The sequence below is a fragment of the Perca fluviatilis genome, chromosome 18 (assembly GCF_010015445.1).
Source record: "Perca fluviatilis chromosome 18, GENO_Pfluv_1.0, whole genome shotgun sequence".
Classification (NCBI taxonomy): Eukaryota; Metazoa; Chordata; class Actinopteri; order Perciformes; family Percidae; genus Perca; species Perca fluviatilis.
In genome coordinates, this window is record NC_053129.1 from 9,452,554 (window position 1) to 9,470,621 (window position 18,068).

The 18,068-nt window shown below is 41.5% G+C and overlaps 2 protein-coding genes across 5 annotated transcripts in view; one reads left to right on the top strand and one right to left on the bottom strand.

Moving 5' to 3' along the window:
- Positions 1-8,224: 8,224 nt before the first annotated feature.
- On the bottom strand, positions 8,225-17,964 carry si:ch211-63o20.7 (uncharacterized protein LOC566836 homolog). Of its 3 annotated transcripts, none has more exons than XM_039781893.1 (4): positions 17,750-17,962; positions 16,382-17,141; positions 14,158-14,383; positions 8,225-9,239 (listed from the first exon to the last, which is right to left on the bottom strand). In XM_039781893.1, exons 2-4 carry the CDS (start codon positions 17,108-17,110, stop codon positions 8,995-8,997), a joined length of 1,200 nt encoding a protein of 399 aa, XP_039637827.1. In that variant the 5' UTR covers positions 17,111-17,141; positions 17,750-17,962; the 3' UTR covers positions 8,225-8,994. The 3 variants fall into 3 exon arrangements, with proteins under 3 accessions (XP_039637827.1, XP_039637828.1, XP_039637829.1); XM_039781894.1 differs by lacking the exon at positions 17,750-17,962 and adding an exon at positions 17,550-17,657; XM_039781895.1 differs by lacking the exon at positions 8,225-9,239 and adding an exon at positions 13,801-13,953 and having other exon boundaries at positions 17,750-17,964.
- Positions 17,056-18,068, top strand: part of pnocb (prepronociceptin b) — a 34,666-nt gene continuing 33,653 nt past the window's right edge. The window contains exon 1 of one of the 2 annotated variants that reach the window (XM_039781897.1): positions 17,056-17,164. The gene's annotated coding sequence lies outside the window, so the exon portion shown is untranslated. The remainder of the gene's footprint in view (positions 17,165-18,068) is intronic. The other variant, XM_039781896.1, reaches the window with a different exon arrangement.

Here is an 18,068-nt window from a genome sequence, read left to right on the forward strand (position 1 = left end):
CATACTTGTAACATATTCAACCCTAAACCTTAGAGGTTCAAACAATTCCTGTAAAGACTCTTGAGAGGGAGGTCAAAGGTTGTCGGAGCTATCGGCTGGCCGGCAGAGCAAGCGTGAGCAGTCAACCTTTACCAGAAAAGATCACGCAACCTCATCGAGCCGGGAGCACACAGCCTCTCCATCTTTAATCTCGACTCGTCCCAACTAGACGTCCACATCACAGACACTGCTGAGCTCAGGGTCTTACCACAGGGGCCCAGTTGTTCAAAAACCTTTCATATGGATCAGAATGATCTGGATTTGGATATCCCATGTCTATTTTTTTTGTTGTCGTTTTGTGCCCTTTTTTTTTTTTTTAAAGCACTACTGGATCGGATCACCCTGATCCAGATACAAACTTTTTCAAGATCTGGGTAATAGAGTGGTGCAAATGGGACTAATATCAGAATGTAGGCTTCTATAGTTATAGAGACAGAGCACACGGTGGCTCTCTAGCCACTTTTGTCTTCATAAAAGCTCAGTTGTTCGGGTCAGAGGCTTATAAAAACTTAAGTTACGGGCTCTTTACATTGTTGGTAGTGAATGTCACCACACAGCAGCTCTTAGGCATTTTTCTGTTAGCTAGCAGACGGGATCGACGAGGAGGAAACCTTCACGCAGTACAAGTCAATGGAGAGCAGAGAGTTCTTTTCTCCTCCGGCGGGGGGCGGGACTTAAAGGCATACTATGCAGTTTCCATTTTTGTCAAACAGCGACCCCTAGAGTCGCCGTGGAGTACTTGTATTTAACGTTACCTTTGCTGCTTTTTACGGTCCCTCCAGGATTTCACGGCCTGTTTTTTTTAGATTGTTATGGCCCAGAATGCCTGATTTTGCGCAAGCTTTTGTAAAAAATTGCGCTAAGAGTTGCGATGAAGTTGCGGGAGACAGTAAAGGTTGCAAAAAAAAAGTGATTTTTTTTTTTTGTGTAGTTCTTTAAAAATAAAAAGGAAACTTGTTTCGGGGAGAATAAAACTACTCTGGGCTGAGTTTTCCTAGTAACCATACCAAAAAAGCTCAGGATGCTGCAAATGTTGGTATAATATGAAAATGACTGGATTTAGTGGATTTAAGACAAAAAAATAATAATTTATTGAATGAATCAAATTTGAACATATGTGTCAGTGACTTGTTGATCTTTACATTGGTAGTTCATTTCCTATCCTGGCCTGGGACACACATTCATACGGTTTGATAAAGGACTTATTGGACTTTAACTTATCATTGCACTTACAATAACGAGTGTAGCTGGCCTCAATTTAGGTCATCGTGTACGTCTCATCTCTGGTTTTTCCTACATCCACCGTGTGTGCGCGTCAGTAGCGGGTGGGGAACTGTATGAGCAGCAGCCCCGCTGCGACTTCAGCGACTTTTTTGTGAAAAAACGTTACAGCGTACATTGATGTCTTTCGCTGTACATTTTGTTGGTAAATGTGAGATGTTCGAGTCTCGTCTTCAAGCTCTCTCACTCCTGCTTGGTCAGTGGCACCTGTCAGAGTTCCATTATACTGATGTAAAGTCTGGCACGTGGGACTGCTGGGATTGGTTGAAGTCTCGGGAAACTCCGGTTATTGGTCAAATTTGCAGAAAAGTTGCGGTGAGTGGCACGATCGCGACATCGCAAAATCCTGGGAGGGGACTGTTTTTTAGCTCTCGCCAACGAGTGAAAGCCTGACCGATTTGGACTCTTGTCCGGTTCCTAACACGGTCAGTTTCTCGTTTTCTTTTCCTTGACTCTTCTGACCGCGCTTTCTTCATCTTCTTCGTCGACTCTGCCATGTGTCACGTCTGAAATGCGTGCTAGTGTCTTCCACAGAGGCTGCTTCTTATATGTTGATGATGTATGCGACGTCGTGCCGTAAGGCAAGTCGTGATTCTCGTGAGATTTGGCGGGGCGCCACCTCTCAAACCTGCATTGCTGGTTTTGCCAGAAAAAGACTTCGAAGCTGTTATATTAAGGTACAATCTTACATAGTGTGCCTTTTAACTGCTCTGTCTCTATATAAAGAACAGGTAGAATAGCCAGCGTCATTTTAAAGCTTCATTAGGGCTGCAACTAACGATTATTTTAATAATCGATTAATCTGTCGATTATTTTTTCGATTAATCGATGAATCGGATTAAAAAAAAAAGCATTAATTTACATCAACTCAATACATACATACTTGTTGTTTTAGTTAATAGTTGTGTAAAGGTAAGTAACCCAAATAGCAGATACAGAGAAGACACACAGACAGAGACAGACAGACACACACACACACACTTATTCATTAAATTATTACCATCATTGTAGTAAGTGCAAGTTAAGTTCATTTATACACCACACACTAATATATTTGTCAACAATAACTGATATGGGACAAAGCACAGAATATATATGACAACAGATTGAAAAATGTATGGGCCAAGAAAGGCGGGTGAATAAAAACGTGTTTTTAGTCTTGCAAACTACACCACCCCTGCTTTATTACTGCTTTTAACGAGCTAATTCTAGCTTGTCATGCTAGTCAGCTGGATAACGAGTAAACGGCAGCACCAGAAGAGCTACTGGAGGGACGGTACGTTCCTCACTTCAAAAAGGAACAGAAGTAGGATTGTGTAGTGACTTTACCGTGCTGTTGAACTCCCTTCCTCCTTGTCAAGGACTCCAATGTTTACGTTTTAGGGGCTGACTCATCACCGTGGTGCGCCCGTGCCATGCCGTGTCGCTTTTGCTTATCTTGTTTTTGATTTATTTAGTGTGAAATGCTCCCACACCTTGGATGGCTTATGGTGCGTTCTTTTTGTCTTGTAATCGCGACTAGTAGCTCGAGCGTGACGTCACATCCGTGTCGAAAAACGAATAACCGCGGGTTGTTGCATTCTTTTTGTCACACAATACTACGAGTCGGAGAAAAGATGGATTTTTGTAACATTTTTAGTAACATTTAGGATTCTATTCACCCAGCTATTGACATATTACACACATATATTTCACAGTTTGATACATGAAAATTACGTTTTGATTAACGTTAACGTTAGGCTACTGCTCTGCTTTCTGCTCAAGACTCGGCTTAAAGCCATTGTTGTCATATAGCAACCGAGCGTCTCTAGCCAATTTCAGCTGCACAAGCTACAAAATAACTAATCAGGCGGTATTTAACTCCTAATAAGACTGTAGAGACATGCCTATAGGTAGCAGTATACAGTGCTATGTTTAACTCCTAATAAGACTGTAGCGACATGCCTATAGGTAGCAGTATACAGCGCTATGTTTAACTCCTAATAAGACTGTAGCGACATGCCTATAGGTAGCAGTATACAGCGCTATGTTTAACTCCTAATAAGACTGTAGCGACATGCCTATAGGTAGCAGTATACAGCGCTATGTTTAACTCCTAATAAGACTGTAGAGACATGCCTATAGGTAGCAGTATACAGCGCTATGTTTAACTCCTAATAAGACTGTAGCGACATGCCTATAGGTAGCAGTATACAGCGCTATGTTTAACTCCTAATAAGACTGTAGAGACATGCCTATAGGTAGCAGTATACAGCGCTATGTTTAACTCCTAATAAGACTGTAGCGACATGCCTATAGGTAGCAGTATACAGCGCTATGTTTAACTCCTAATAAGACTGTAGAGACATGCCTATAGGTAGCAGTATACAGCGCTATGTTTAACTCCTAATAAGACTGTAGAGACATGCCTATAGGTAGCAGTATACAGCGCTATGTTTAACTCCTAATAAGACTGTAGAGACATGCCTATAGGTAGCAGTATACAGCGCTATGTTTAACTCCTAATAAGACTGTAGCGACATGCCTATAGGTAGCAGTATACAGCGCTATGTTTAACTCCTAATAAGACTGTAGCGACATGCCTATAGGTAGCAGTATACAGCGCTATGTTTAACTCCTAATAAGACTGTAGAGACATGCCTATAGGTAGAAGTATACAGCTGCGTTTAACTCCTAATAAGACTGTAGAGACATGCCTATAGGTAGCAGTATACAGCGTAATGTTTAACTCCTAATAAGACTGTAGAGACATGCCTATAGGTAGCAGTATACAGCGCTATGTGTACGAACTTCTTCATTTGGTTACAACAAAGACAAAAGTGCTTAAAATTGTAGATAACCACGATGTTTACTACGTGGTGGTGCACGACGTAGCCATCTTTGAAAGTGAGCTCGGGGTCCTCTGAGTTCAGACGACTTGACGAATCGTAAATAATGCACCTCGGGGGTCTTTTTGCAACTTCCGGTCGTAACTCGAAAAACAACTCGTAAAACGACTTCGGTGGACAAAAAGAACGCACCATTAGGTCGTACTGATTTCTCTGCCTCCGCCCGGTGTTTCAGAACAACGTTACGGGTCTCTCCGGTTCTTCTCTCTGTTTTTCCCCCTTTTTTTTTTTTTGTATCTCAAGCTCTTTCGGCTCTTTTTCGCTACGCCCGCTGCTTCTCTCTGCGCTCAACTAAAAAACATTTTTATCTCCGCGACTGAGTGGCGTAATAGTTTCGCGACACAACGAATCGATAATGAAATTCGTTGCCAACTTTTTTAGTAATCGATTTTATCGATTCGTTGTTGCAGCCCTAAGCTTCATATTTGTATTTTGGATTTCTACTTGAACATGTTTACATACTTTTTTAGTGTTAAAAAAACCCACTTTATTTTATTTTTATGCAATTGGTAGGGTGGCAGTAGCTCAGTCCGTAGGGGAGTCGCCGGTTCAAGTCCCCATACGGACCTTAGTACGGAGTGTAGACTGGTAGCTGGACAGATGCCAGTTCACCTCCTGGGCACTGCCAAGGTGCTCTTGAGCAAGGGACTGTACCCCCTCCCCCCAACTAAATAATAATACATAAGTTTTATATAGCGCTTTACATGGAACTCAAAGACGCTTTACAAACAAAAGAAAGAAAGAAACAAACAAACAAACAAACAAGATGAGTGATTATTGTAAATTATGGATAGGCCAATTGAAACAAATGAGTTTTGAGCAGTTTTTTATAAGTGTTCAGTGAGTCTACTCAGGGCGCTATCGAGCACGGGCAGCCCACTCACTCTGACATCTCTCAATTTGTGCATGAATAGGTCTTGAACATGTGTGTGTGTGTGTGTATTTCAGGCCTTTGTGTAGTGATTTCTAACATAAGAGTGTAAATTGTAATTCCCCAACTGGGGATCAATAAAAAGTATAAATTAAACTACTTTAACTTTCTACTAGTAGAAAGTGATAAATAAAAGGTAATTAATTAAAAAAATTTTCTTTGATATTGACAGCTATTTGGGGCAATGTTTGTTGGGGACTATGTAAATGTCTACTTTATGTGCTGTATCACTTGAATGGTTAAACCCATCAAGAGCAAAATATAGATAAATGTGTATATATACTACACAATACAAATATATTAGTTGACAGATTACAATTTTTTTCTTACATTTGACTTCTAAAATTCAGCCTGAATCCGCCCTTCTGCTGCAATCAGGATAATCCCTTTTTTTTTTTTTATTCCAATCCTACTAAATGTTTTGAACAAATACTGAAGGTTTGATTCTGATCAAAACCAAAACTGGATGACGTTATCTAATACGATTTCAGAATCATTTTTTTTTCTTTAGAGCAAACCATTTTTTAAGATTCAATCCGATCTAATAGCCAAAAAACGGGGCAAAGGATAGCTGAGAAAATAGGTGGGTGAAAAGGGTCTCTGGACACTGTTAGAACATTTTATCGAGGCATGTGAGCCAAATTTTTTTTTTAAATAAGTAGTCATCTAAGATATGGTCGGTCAATGACTAAGACTGATGGCCAGTAATAAATGCTGTGGACTCGGCCTGGATATGATCAGCAACAGCCCTAATGCCTGGCTTTAATTTCCTGTTCATGAGGGGACGGCGCATTAGTGGTCGTCCGTCAACGGGAGCCTCATGCTGCTAGCCCGCTTCGTTTTCGCTGCAGATATCACCAAACTATTTGCCTCAACTTTCAAAATCCTCTATACTTTTAACCCTTGTGTTGACTTCGGCTCAAATTGACCCGTTTCACATTTTTTGTTTTATATCCGAAAATATGGGACGTAGAAATAAGCGCTGAAAATGTAAAGAAGAAAAATTTTACAATTTAAAACGTTGGAAAAAGCAAAAACTGTGAAAAAAAGAGTCAAAAACATAATTTCTTTTCAAGGTTGACGTGAAGACAACACAAGGGTTAAGTAACATTCTAAAATGTCACTGACTCAAAGCTGACCAGTGAAGTAATGAGGAAAAAATATTTCAAAATAAACGCTTAAGGAGAAACAAAAAATGTTCGTCATATTTAAATGTGCATGTAAAGCTTGAAGTTTGTAGTTTAAAATTTTTTTATGAGAACATGGTTAACTACGTATGCAACGTGGCATCATGACTTTGCGTAAACATCCACGCCACTTTCCTAAAGCCAAATGGCGTGTTATCTGTAGCATTTCGAGCTATCCATGTGTATGTCTGCGTTGTATACAGCGGATGTAAACATCGCGTGTTATCGCGAGAACGTGCCCTACTATCGCGAGAACGTCACACACGTGTAAAAATTAAAAAAAAAAAAGGTTGGGTTTAGGAAAAGAACATTGGGAAAGGCTTTAGTAACGACGTGACTAACGTCACACGCTTAGGAAAACTATAAACGGTTGAGTTTAGGAAAAACACTGGGGAAGGCTTAAAAAAATAAAATAAATAAACAATTGAAAAACGCCACGCGCGGGACATGATCCCGGCTCTCCTGGGTGAAAGTCCTGTGTTTTACCCATCCACCACCACCCCAACCAACCTCCCGTGAACTTACGTCCTTTCATACTACTCGCTACGGCGAAAATTCACATGTAATGTAGGTCAATGGCGGCCGAACGGCATTGATAAACACGCTAAAAAGCGATTATGCGTCTTCACAACATGCCAAAACTGCGTACGAATTGGCAAATCATACATACGCCACTTTATGAGATCAGTCTGACCTATGAATTGATGAAGTACCATTATATGGGCACATTTGGGTATGTATATAGTATGTATATACTCAGCAAAAAAAAGAAACATCCTGTCACTTTCAACTGCTTTTATATTTTAAGCAAACTTAACATACGCAAATATTTGCATTAACATTAGCAGATTTAACAAGAGAGACAAACTGAACAATTTTCACAGACATGTAACTAACAGACATGGAATAATGTGTCCCTGAACAAATGGGGGGTGGGGGGGTCAAAATCAAAAGTATCTGGCATGGCCACTAAGTACTGCAGTACATCTCCTCCTCATGTACTGCACCAGACTGGTCAGTTCCTGCGGTTGTTGTTGCCATCCTGTACCCGTCCCGCAGGTGTGATATCCGGATGTACCGATCCCATGCAGGAGTTGTTACGCGTGGTCTGCCACTGCGAGGACGATCAGCTGTGCTTCCTGTCTCCCTGGAGCGCTGTCTTAGGAGTCTCAGAGTAGGGACATTGCAATGTATTGCCCTGGCCCACATCTGCTGTCCTCGTGCCTCCTTGCACCATGCCTAAGGCACGTTCACGCAGATTAGCAGGGACCCTGGGCCGCTTTCTTTTGGTGTTTTTATTTCCTTTTAACGGTGACCTTCATTGCCTACCGCCTGCAAGCTGTTATTGTCTTTTCAACCATTGAATAGGTGCGTGTTCATTAATTGTTCATGGTTCATTGCACAAACATTGTTTAAACCCTTTACAATGAAGATCTCTAAAGTTGTTGATTTTTACAAAAGTATCTTTAAAATACAGTGTCCTGAAAAAGGGGTGTTTTTGTTGCTGAATTTATACATTTCTTTTTATTCCCTTCTTTTCTACCTATGTAAATACTTATTTACCTATGTATGTAGGAATAAGTGCTTTCTTATTTTTTACGTAGTTTTATGAATATCTTTAATTTAAAAAGGGGGGAAAACAAGAAATAGAACAAGGAGTATCGTGACCATGTTGGTTTCAAACATGTTAATTTCATTAAGCGTTTTGTTACAACTTTATGTAACCAACAACAAGAAAGAACTGGCAAAGTCATGCATGTATGCAATACTCCAAAAATAATAAGGAAATTTAAATTTAGTTTTGTAGGTTGACTCCAATCCATCAGACATTTTGAGACTGTACAGCACCTTATTTAGACTACGACTGATTTAGAGAAAGAACACCACAAACTACGACCTGAGAATCACCATGGCGTTTTATTGACACCTGCTGATGACAGAGTATTAACAACAATTAAGACTTGAAAAGTGTCACAACAAAACAAAAAACAAAAAAAACTACTGTACATATTACAAATGTTTATGTATGATCACTCACTTTACATATTTAAGACGTATGGAAGCCCAGTGAACTGTAACATCTATGCTACACCAATGTGTGGTGGAAAGATTTGGGTAAGATGATAAAGTTCTTCAACGTAAGCTAAATTTTTCAACACTTAAAAAGCTCAATGTCTGCAAATCAAGTCAAAATGAACACCCGACATGAAGCTGAGATAATGGACCCATAACACAGTAGCAGCAGGTAATCCCTAGCATTTCATTTCAGCCATACATACACGCTAAAATTGATTTTCTATGTCAAGCATTCAAGGCCCAAGCAACAGCATGGCGTTTCCATCAAATACATCTTGAGTGAGTCCCACTAGATCTTTATATGGAGTTGTTTGGATATCATTGCGTGTTTTGTCTGCGGTACGGACCTTCCATTTTCCCTTCATGTGGTTTCCTGCGCAGCTTAGAAAATGAGCTTCTGTTTCAGTGACACGAAAAGCACCTGCAATCCCGTATAATCATACATATTTGCTATCCCCACTTCCCTGTGGCAGCAAAGTGGCTATTGCTTACACATGTAGGGAGTGCTGCAGTCAGGGGGTCCACTGTCAATATTTCCACGTAGCGGGCTGGAGGATGGTTACAGCCATTATGGTCTGTTAAGTGCACTCGGTCAGCGGGAGTCCTCCTCCAGAGCAGAGCGCACTCGGGCCTCCAGCTGGTCTGCCGGGGGCCGAGCATCCGGGTTTGAGGCGAGCATGTCTAAAAGCAGGGCGCACATGGCTGGGCCGGGCGGGGGTGGCAGCGGGGGCGCCCTCTTAAACTTCATCGGGATACACAGCTGGAGGTCGGCGTTCTCCCACAAAGCTTCCCCCAGCGGCATCAGCCAGCCGGAGCGACCCTTGCACACGTAGGCACCTAAACGAGGAAACACCGGGGAAGACGCGGTTAAGGTTCCCGGCTGATAGCAGCAACAGAAGCAGCAGGGAGCCCCTTCGTGTCAGCGACTGTGGGCCACACAAGGAGTCGAGTGCCATACTGGTGTGACGTATTTCTAGGAATTGCCAACAGAGCTCATGGAACCATGGAATTGGTAAACCGCACGTTTGTTTTGGTTGTTGCACCTCTTAGCAGCGGGAGAACAGGCCTTAAAATGCCTGCACACCGTTTTTAATCAATCTTGCTGATTAGACCTCAGAAGTTGTACTAAGACGAGCTTCCTCTTCTTTCTTTCATACGATTATGACATTAATAATTCAGGGTTTTGGCTGCGGATCAGAATAATTAAGAAAGACAAAACTTTTAAGCCGTACCTTGAATTGGTTCTTTGTCTTAATTTGACACTTTCTAGACTAAATGATTAATTGAAGAAATGAGCAGATTGGAGGAGAAGAGGAAGGAGTAGAAGAAAACCATTAGTTGCAACCCAAATAAATTAAAAGAGGATTATCTGGGAAACTAATTAAAATGCATATTGTTACCTAATATCATGGTTTCTTGTAGTTTTCTTTTTTTTTTGGGAGCAAAATGAATTGTGGGGTTTGGAGCCTTTGGAACTCCCTCCCACTATCCATCCGTACCATAGAGTCTCTACCCACCTTTAAAGCAACACCAAAGATTCTTTTGTACCTTAAAATAATGTTTCAAAAAATAAACAGGGTGAACGGCACTTCTGCATTCGCTTTGCGGCCCTCTATTGGCTATAACCGCACTTATGCAAGTTTGCCAGATCAGGTAGCGGATCTGTAGTTTGAATGAGACATAAGGGTTCTGCTTCCAACCTGTCGGGGCACCGAAGAGGAAGAGTTCTTTGGTGTTGCTTTAAAACCTCCCTCGAAATCCACCTATTCCGAAAAGTAGGGAAGCACCGAATATTCGGCCACCCAAAAAAAACGAAACAATACGGCCGAAATGTTGTGATGACGCAAACACAAATCGCGTCCTGCACGTGTGTCAGTACCCCGATCCGTTCCACCTGCACGATCCGTTCTGCGCTGTGGTACGAGGATTTACGACACTACCCAATCTGTTCCCACGCTAGCCTCCAGCTAACGTTAGTTTAGCTAATAGCTAATTCGGGGGACCGCTAGGTGATAATAGCGGGTTGCCATTAGCTAAACTAACGTTAGCTTCCCGGTGGAGGCTAGCGGTTAATTTGGCTAAACGCTAGCTGATTGTAGCGGTCTGCCGTCAGCCTCCACAGTTAAGCTAACGTTAGTTTAGCTAACAGCTAATTTGGCTAACCGCTAGCTGAGACAGCATGTAAGAAGTAGAATGGGCTTGTCTAGTGTTTAAATATTTATTATCCACTTTGCACATCTGCAGTTGAGCAATTCCTGGTGCATTTGTTGTTGTTAAAGTTCTACAGTTAACATATGGGCTATGGCAGTCTTTGTTTTGATGCACTATTATGTTGAAGGCCTACAGAGAAAATATTGTTGTATCTTTAAGCAGTTGCACTTGTTCTGAATGCACTTTCTTGTAGTAGTACAGAGAAAAATTTAAAATGCACTTGACCTAAATGCAATTTGTTTTTTTATGATAGAACATTTAATTTTAAAACCTTTCTGCAGGCCAGTAGGCCTGTACATTATTATTTAATATTTATTTTATATCACATGAGTGTGGTCAAGTTAAAAATGTAAGTTTAAATTTTATTTTATACTGTGCATTGTTGCAATGTGCTAAATAAATATTTGCATAATTTGTAATTGATTTATTCTTTGAAACTTTAATATTAATTTATACAATTGCAATGCCTTAATTTTAGTAAAGTTGGTACACAGTCATAGCCATAAATGCAATGGTACTAATAATTGGCATAATTTCTTTCGGTGTTTCGGCCAAGAATTTTCATTTCGGTGCATCCCTACCGAAAAGCCTACCCCACATGACTCCACTCGCCATCAAAATCATGGATAGATTGCTTTCTTTAGTGAACATTAGTCTGGGGAGTCTGCTCTGTATTTTCTACTGCACAACAGGCGTGATCAACGGGAATAGTTGAAATGACTCTGTACGCAATTGGATAGTCCTTCAACCAATCAGACTGACGATCCGGGTGGCGTAGCAGCGACAGCAACAGGTTGCTGCGCTCCGGTGGCCGCCATGTTGAATGTCAACAAGAAGCTGCTTGGTCGCTTCTCTATCGTCATGTTAAACACGGCAATAGCGCGCCAGGTGGATAAGCCAGTTTGTGATTGGTCCCTGCAAAATTGTAACGGAAGCAGGATAGATAAAAAGGTACAGGTTTCCAGCCTGAGCTGCAAGGAGAAATCAAATCGCCGGCAGATCGGGCTGGGTTTACCCAGTCTACGTGTATAGGGTTTAAGTGCCAAAAACTAGCATAGCTTTAGCTCAACAGTCCGACCAATAAATACTTCTATAATCACAATTTGGCACATCTAAACAAAATCAACAATTACCATCAACTGTCATGACTCTTTGGATCTTAGCTAATGTTAGCAATTCATTTTAGTTAAACACAGAAACCGCAATTACGTAAAAAACATTACAATTAGACAATCATGCAGGGTTTTTCCTGGCTCAGAATGACTAAAACCCTAATTAACAGAAAAATTTAACATTTAAATAAAATCACCGAGAGAGTCCGGTACAGCCGGACTCTGGAGATAAAAGATTAGCTCGTTAATTAGCTCTCATATTCAAGTTTATGTTCTGCTAGTTCAATAGGTTGTTTTGGTAAATGGCTCTTAAAACACATTTAGAGAGGATTGGAATTGCTACTTTTATTCTCAATTCTTGTCATTTTGGTGCTGGGGACTTTCCTGTGGGGCTGGCTAAAACCTTCCTCTATGCAGGGAAAAAAAAACCTGTCTTGTAATTATTGTTACGGGCCTACCAGCAACGATTTCCCAACCCGACTGAGCAAAAAGTCAACCGGCGCTGGGCTTCAAGAAGGACAAACACTAGAGGATGTGTCTCGCTCCTTGACTATGCTCTCTCCGCTCCCCTGCCTAGCCAAATAACTGTGTGGGTGTGTGGTTCTTGAGAGAGGATAAAGTAAAATAATGGACCATTTTATCGGTCTGTGAAAAGCCTCCAGCTGCCTCTCCCCATTTCCTCACTGACAAAAGAGGATTGCGATCAGGGCTGCTAAATGGAATTTAGCAGAGCCCCCACAACCCCCTCCCCTCCCTCCAATTGGAACCATTTCATTCAGCCTAATGGAGTATCAATGACTCAGGGAGGTTCTCAGACACTAAACCTGGGGATAATGGTTCATATCTCCCTACCTTCAAATCAGCTCCGGCCAATTTTTTTATTTTTTGTGAATAAAATGAGACATCTGTATAACGGCCATTTCATTACTCTCTGACAGCGGAGCGCAGAGCGGAACCGGGCCCCTGTGTCCATTAAGAAGCTTCGTCATCCTATGGCCACACGGGGGTTCTGACAAAAATAGGACATTAAAGTCTGAATGCTGTTCTCCGATTTCTCCTGAATATGGATATAATTTGTTTGAGCGTCTCTCTCTCACGCTTTCTCTCTGGATTAGGGCGTTTCTATAGCTTGTAAATATGTAAATACTTTGTATGGTCTCTCCTCTTTGTAGATTTTTTTTTTTCACTTCAAATATATACGATTGGCTAAAGATTTTTTTTTTTTTTCTATAGTCAGTGTTTTATTATGAACGTAACATTTTATTTGTTTGTGTATAATGTTAATTATAGGATAGAAGAAAAATCTGCAGGTCAGAATCGGCCATGAAAACTGCAATCGGTGCATCTCTTACCCAAAAGGTGGGTAAGAAGATGAAGAAAATATTAAATTAACATGAAGGAAACCGGTATCTCAAGTGCTTCCAACAACAGCACGTTTGGAGCAGGAAAGGCTTAATTACACTGTCTGCTTGTATTAGAAGAAGTAGAGCTACTATAATCCATATCCAAATGTACATAGCATAAATCATCCATCACTTTGCCATTTACATTTATGACTGTGCCATCCAGGGTGGATGAATGTATGATGTATAGTATGTGACATTTTTAATATGTGCCAGTTAATTAAGTCAAACTCGGTTCAGCGTGATGCATCATCAACCTGCCGGACCACACACTCGACCTTTTCACCTCAACCTGCGAGTGCTCCCACTGCTGGGGGGGGGAATACAACATGACATGCCTGTGCTGATGGGTTACCCAGCATGTTAACACTGTGCCATATACACGAGGATACGGACTTAATCTGTATCAGTTTCTGCAGGTTTCACTAAGTCACATTTTAGAGTTTTTTTGCAAGCCAAGTATGGCTAAACTTGCACTTCAAGAGTATAATCCGTTTTATGCCTGTGGTGCAATCCAAAAGAGACTCGCGCCGATAAAACGAAAGCTGATTGGCTGCAACACAAGTTGCACGTTGGGCTCATTTGTAGTCGTAATACAGCCAAATTATATTTGGACTAGCGAAAGAAAGAACTACAACACCACGGAATAATTTTTTTAAAAAGAGCATTAGAGGTAGCAATGCATGGACATAGGAAAATTAGTGACTTTTTTGGTCGTAACTCTTCCTCCTCTCCGTCACATATTTACATGTTGATGTGTAGTGAAAATCTCTCTGCACTGCTCTGGTCCAGTTGGCGCGTTGCTTTGGTTGCTCATACGGTTTTCTTTGAGAAAAGGAGGCATCAGGTATTCTCAATCTCTCTCTCAACTCAGTTTATATAGTGTCAAATCATCACTGGAGTTCTCTCAGGACACTTTACAGATAGAGTAGGCCTAGGCCACACTCTATAATTTACAGAGACCCAACAGTTCAGCTCAATCTCTTTCTCTGTAGTGTTTTTTTGGTTGACTCGCCACTGTACACTTACCCAGTTGTTCTTGCGGGGCCCCTTCCTCCAGAAAGGTGATTCTCTCCAGGACCGCCCAGAACATCACGCCCAGGGAGAAGATGTCCGCCTGGGCCGAGTAGATCAGCCCCCCCCACACCTCTGGAGCCATGTAGAAGTCAGAGCCACAGGTGGAGGAGAAGTGCTGCCTGGTCAGATCCCCATCCAGCAGACCTTCACTCATCTTGCTCAGACCGAAGTCTGCCACCTACAGGTACGACAGGCAGACTCATTGAATAAGAAGTACAGTGTGCAAGCCCTTTTTTCACTAATGTACGACTCTAGAACCTTTTCTGTCTCTAAAATCTCTAGGCTCTAAAAGAGTAAAATAGTAATGTCCTGATACCCAATGCTTTACTTTCCCCCTTTGTAAAAAAGCCATGTAGAGATTTGTAGAGGAGGGCTAGGAAGCACATTACATTGCATTAAGTGGATGTTAACTCAGTAGACCTGAAACGGTCAGTGATTTATCGATTAGTCCATCAACAGAATCAATCACTATTTTTGATCAGCACTTTAATCATTTTAAGTAAAAATGCTAATTGTTCCAGCTCCTCAAATATGAATATTTGCAGGTTTTCTTTGTCTTTTATGATAGTAAACTGAATTTATTTGGATTTTGGACTGTCGGTCTAACAAAACACCACATTTGAATATGTAAACATGCTTTTTTTTAAATTAATTTTTTACTATTTTATTTATTTTTTATTATTATTTCCATCAAGAAGCAATACATATATCAGCATACTGTGTAATTTCATACTTCAAACAGAATACATTTCCAACTGGAATCAATATTCTTCTACACCACATTTTTGACACACAAACCCAAACACACACCAACACACATTTTGACACAAATCCACACACTTCCACCCACCCACCCCCACACCCACTTGGTTTCCAGCTCTTAGTTTATGGACCAAATTAATTGACTACTGTATGTGCACCATCCCCAAAATTCCACTTGAACAGGAAAAAAAAAATGGGCCTCATGTTATGATTTCAATATAAAATTTCAAGTTAAGGCACTTGTGGACTGGAGACTCCCCCTGTATTTAGAGCGATAATTCATATTAAAAAAAAAAAAAATACATAAATGCATGTCGGCCTTCATAAGCCCTCAGTAGGATGTCCAAGATAAAGGCTTGGGAGGGTAGATATACATGGTGTATTTGTATGTCATTTAGCCCTTTAAAGCACCTGTGGCAACGTTCTATAACTCCTGACATGCACCTGATAAAAATGTTTAGTATTTTTTATTTCAATTGTTTTGGTACACCGGGGCAAGGACAGCATTTTTTTATTTTTTTTTTCAATAATTCTTTCATGTTGCTTTTTGTTATATTGTTTATTATGTCTCAAGTTTACTGCTACAGTGAAAACCAAACACTGTCTGAAGGCAAAAAGAAAAACAATTACTACGAAGCTTTCAAATTTGAACAGTGTTTTCCAAAAAGTTGTGTACTTACTCTCGGACAAGTGTCTAAAACTCAAGCACCAGGGGCCAAACCCCGGCCCCTCGCAAAATTTTATCCAGCCCGCATATGAATTTAGGTTCACCACAGATTTTGGCCCGACTTAGTTGTGCACCACAACAACAAAAAAGTCAGATTTTGACAGATTTGCTGACTTTGAGCCTCAGAAATTTCCACAACAATATTCAGGCTGTGTAACAGGTTGTTGTGAGTCAGCTGTGTGGGAGGCTGCTTTTAAAAAATTTAATTTTTGGTGGCTGGGTTGGATCAGTGGGTGGAGCAGGCGCACATGTCCTTGAAGGTTTGTGCCTCGACGCAGAGGTCCAGGGTTCGAGTCTAACCTGTGACGATTTCCTGCGTCTCTTCCCCCTCTATCTCTCTCCCCTTTCTCACCTAGCTGTCCTGTCAAATAAGGGCGGAAACGCCCCCCCCCAAAAAAAAAAAAAATCATGATTTGCCAAATTCTGTGATGGCTAAGAAACTTTTTTGCTGACTTTTTTTAGGGTTCTATGTCAACCAAACTGTATGGGAGAAAGCCATATGAAACATGAAACAACAAGCCAAAGATATTTAACATTTTCAGTTAAATAAAAACATGGTCAGTAAACTATACATGTCTGGCCCTCATTGTGATTCTCATTTCCAGAGTGGCCCTTAGGTCACCTCTGCTCTAGGAGAATGCCACTTGATCTGGCGTAACCTTTGTCACGGCATAACAATCTACCTACCTTGACAACGGGGCCTCTTGGTGTCACACAGACCAGCACATTGTCAGGCTTCAGGTCTCGGTGGGTGATCCCCAGACTATGCAGGAAGGCCAGAGCACTGCAGAGCTGTCGCACCACGCTGTGGTTACGCTGGGAGTCGGGCGGCCTGGAGAGCAGATACTGATTCAAGTCGCCCCCATCACAGTACTCCATCACAAGCCACAGGGCCAAGCAACGCAGGGGTCCCGGCTGCTCTTCCTCCGTCTGGGCCGGTCTCTTCCTGGCTCGGTGTTGAGGCCTTTGTGGGGTTGTAGAATCACATGCATTTGATTTAGTCTTGTACTGGAGTGGGTGCTTGGCCTGAACAGTGTTGGTCCTGTCCTGAAGTCTTGAGACAGAGTTGGTCCCCCGCTGGGCGTCATTCCTTTCCTGACTTTGTGCTGCTCCGACTATAGTGCCTTTCAGCACGCTCTCAACTAGACGTGGAGGCAGTTTCCCTGGTTTTAGGGGCTTCAGGCTCCTTGGCCCAGTCTGCAGCAGGCAGCTGTGGAGTGCAATGACATTGGCATGGTTCTTGGCAGTGGCTCTCATGGCCCACAGCTCTTGCAGGTAGAGTTCAATGCACTCCGGGTTGCTGCAGGGCAGCCGCTTGATAGCCACCCTCTGTCCTGTTTTGGCCATATGGCCCTCAAAGACAACACCATAGCTGCCTCGTCCTACCTCCCTCTCTAAAGTGTAGAGCTCCTCCATCTCTCACAGGGAACGGAGACTAATGCAAGTGCTGAGAAAAATAAAATAACTAAGGTTAGTATGATAATAAATTACACATAGCGTTAACGTACAAAACCGTTAGCTAAACGAGTCGGGCGTTAACCGTGAAATATCTGACAAACGTTTAGCTGGAGAACGTTAAAGCACCTTACCCGACTGCTTTTTTAGTTTAACTTAGCTGCGTAATTACGGCAAAATTAAAGCTACAGATGACAAACGTTAATTTAACGCAGCTGGTATTCTCAAAGCTAACATTAGCTACACTTCACAACTAACGTAACATTATGTGCTACAGCTAACGTTATTTACTCCTAAAATAACTTCGCTTTCCTGTTGTTTTTTCAAGTTGAAGTTAACAATTAGAAATTATTTGACAATACTCAGACATAAGTTACTGTGTAGCTAGTTAATGACTTACATTTTCGAAGTGGCCTCGAGACCATATAAAGTCAGTTACTGAATACGTTTAACATGGCGCTGTCTGTAGCCACCGTGAATGTATTTTAAGCCACACTAACGTTATTCTTAAAGTTAACGTTGGTTAAAAAGGGAAGGGACACACAAAGCTCTAGCTAGATAGCTTCAAAAGAGCTCGCGTTATTTTGATTTAAAACTTACCCACAAGACTTCAGCTTACATTACCAGCAATTAATCTGCAATCTAGCTAGCTACTTGATTGACAAACCGTCTCGCACCATATTCAACGACTTTGGATAAGTTATTGTTAATCAACCACTGAGATAGCTAAATTGTCAGAACAACACAAATGCCACAGACTTCCTTGACAAAATTCAGAGCGCCCCGCTCTGACTGTACGTGCATTATCATTGGCTATGGAAACTCAGCCGTGTGTTATGATTGGTTGGTAGCAGAACCGTAGCTCATATTTATTTCGAATCGTTCAAACCGCCAATCAGAGGCAGAGTAGGGCGGGTCA